We start from the raw sequence: 1,962 nt of genomic DNA on the forward strand, positions 1-1,962 counted from the left end.
AAGGGGGAAGATTATTCCGAGCAGACCCCAGGAGAGGGCAGCATGCCACAGCACTTCACACCTCAGACACACACAGAGACTCCTAGCACAGCACCAGCCATCCCACCAGGAAGCACGGGCACAAGGAGTTCCTGCACTGTGCCACACCAGACACTTCACAGCCAGGCACGTGTATTCCCTCAACTGCACAGAGTACCTCCTGCACACCTGTGTGCCCTGGAACTGCTGCTTCCACCACGTTCTACCTCGTTACTGAATCAAAAACTAGCACTACTGGGGCTCTCCAGTAGGATCACATATATTTTTATCCCAAACAACAGAAAATATGTCAGATAAATGAAAAATAATAATAGAAGCAATCAATGTTCAAATAGATAGTAATACTGGTGTTGATCACAGGAACAGTAATCTTAATAATTCAAATTTGCAAGCTAATAGCTCTTTATACACCATTGAATTACTCTGTAACACCAAGTGCAAAGCAAACGGCCCATCCAAATATGACACACTGCATCTAGCAGCAGCAGCTTCAGCTCCTAGAATAATTGCATAATCTAATCATTAGAACTAGCCCTAGGAAGGAGCCCAACCTAAAAGGGTCCTGGACCACCAGCCTTGCAGCGTTCTCTCTCACCACCACGAAATCTCCTTTATGAAAAATGAAAGATACAACAGCAAGTAGCCCTTGGCACTCACTTGCCGAAACACCTCATTAACGAAGTTGACATATCCTCGGGTGGACAGCAGGATTCTCTGCACCATCTCGTAGACACTACGGTGCTGCTCCTCAATGCTGCAGAGGCTGGAATTGCTGAGTCTTCTGTCAGACAAGGTGCTGCTGTTGGAATGGCTCCGTTCCGGCTCACCCGTGTGCGACGTACTGGTTTCCAGCTCAGGGATTTTATCTTGGGTCACTCCAACAGTCTGCACAGAAGCAAACACACACCTAATGAAACAGGTAGAACAGCATGCACCAAAGCTCTGGAATCCTTGCACAGAACTTGGAATACAAGTGTGCTGTTTGGCACAACATGCTGGGATCCCAGCAGTCAGGCAGAGCAATTTTCAGTCTACTGCTTGATCCAAGAAGGAATTTGGTCTTGTATTCTTAAGTTGTTCCTATTGGCCAGAACAGCTGACTGACTTGTCCACTCCATAAGATCAAAAAGAGGGAAAGGAGCAGTGGTGGGAGTGAAGGAAAGCACAGGCACAGCGGAGAGGAATCCCAAAGTTCCTGTATTTTGGGGAGAAGTTGGACCATAGCATCACAGATGGCTCACACTCTTGCACATTATTATGCTTGACAACTTTTTGCCAGGTTTTGTCCTGGCATTGCATGTATTTTGCAACATCTCAAACCATGCTGGGCTGAAGTGATCCAGTCAGGAGAGACAGGGGACTAAAAAATCTGCTCTGCAGTTATCAGAAAGAGACCCCAATTGCACACTACTGCAAAGCACTAGCAAGCCTGCCTGCTCTTTGACTGAGGGGCAGTCCCACAGCAGCAATATCAGCTCTTGCTGCTTTCCACAAGCAACTTTTTGAGCAGGACCCAGCCACACTGGCAAGCCCCAGGCTAGAGTGTGAACTTCAAGACCACTGAGAAGCAGCATGTGCCAAAAACTGGCACATGGCTTCAGCTGAGTGATTACTCCAGCCTGGTTTCCATTTTGAGGGCAGCAATACCTTTATGCAACCCCAATGTTTATTCAGTGTCAGCTGCCTATAAAATTCAATAAAAAAACCATCCTTTTTCCAGACTGTGTCTGTGAGAAGGGCACAGCAGTTTATACAAACAGTGGAATTTCTGCTGAAAGAGAAAGGATGAATTCAAAAAGCACCTTAGGTAGGTAAGCTACACTTGGCTGATTTGGGGCTCCAGACTGCTACAGTGAAAACTCTAAAAACAATTACATGAAAACACATAATTCTACAATAACAGTTATGATAAGTTCCTCTGCT

General features: G+C 46.1%; 1 protein-coding gene across 1 annotated transcript in view; it reads right to left on the reverse strand.

The window, feature by feature from the left end:
• The window catches only part of RALGAPA2 (Ral GTPase activating protein, alpha subunit 2 (catalytic)), a gene marked incomplete at both ends in the record, with an annotated part of 62,824 nt that overhangs the window by 43,749 nt on the left and 17,113 nt on the right, over positions 1–1,962 (reverse strand). The window contains one exon of the mRNA XM_009078396.1: positions 697–924. Within this exon, the coding sequence (XP_009076644.1) occupies positions 697–924 (228 nt within the window). The remainder of the gene's footprint in view (positions 1–696; positions 925–1,962) is intronic.

Source organism: Acanthisitta chloris, unplaced genomic scaffold (assembly GCF_000695815.1).
Source record: "Acanthisitta chloris isolate BGI_N310 unplaced genomic scaffold, ASM69581v1 scaffold14187, whole genome shotgun sequence".
NCBI classification, from domain to species: Eukaryota; Metazoa; Chordata; class Aves; order Passeriformes; family Acanthisittidae; genus Acanthisitta; species Acanthisitta chloris.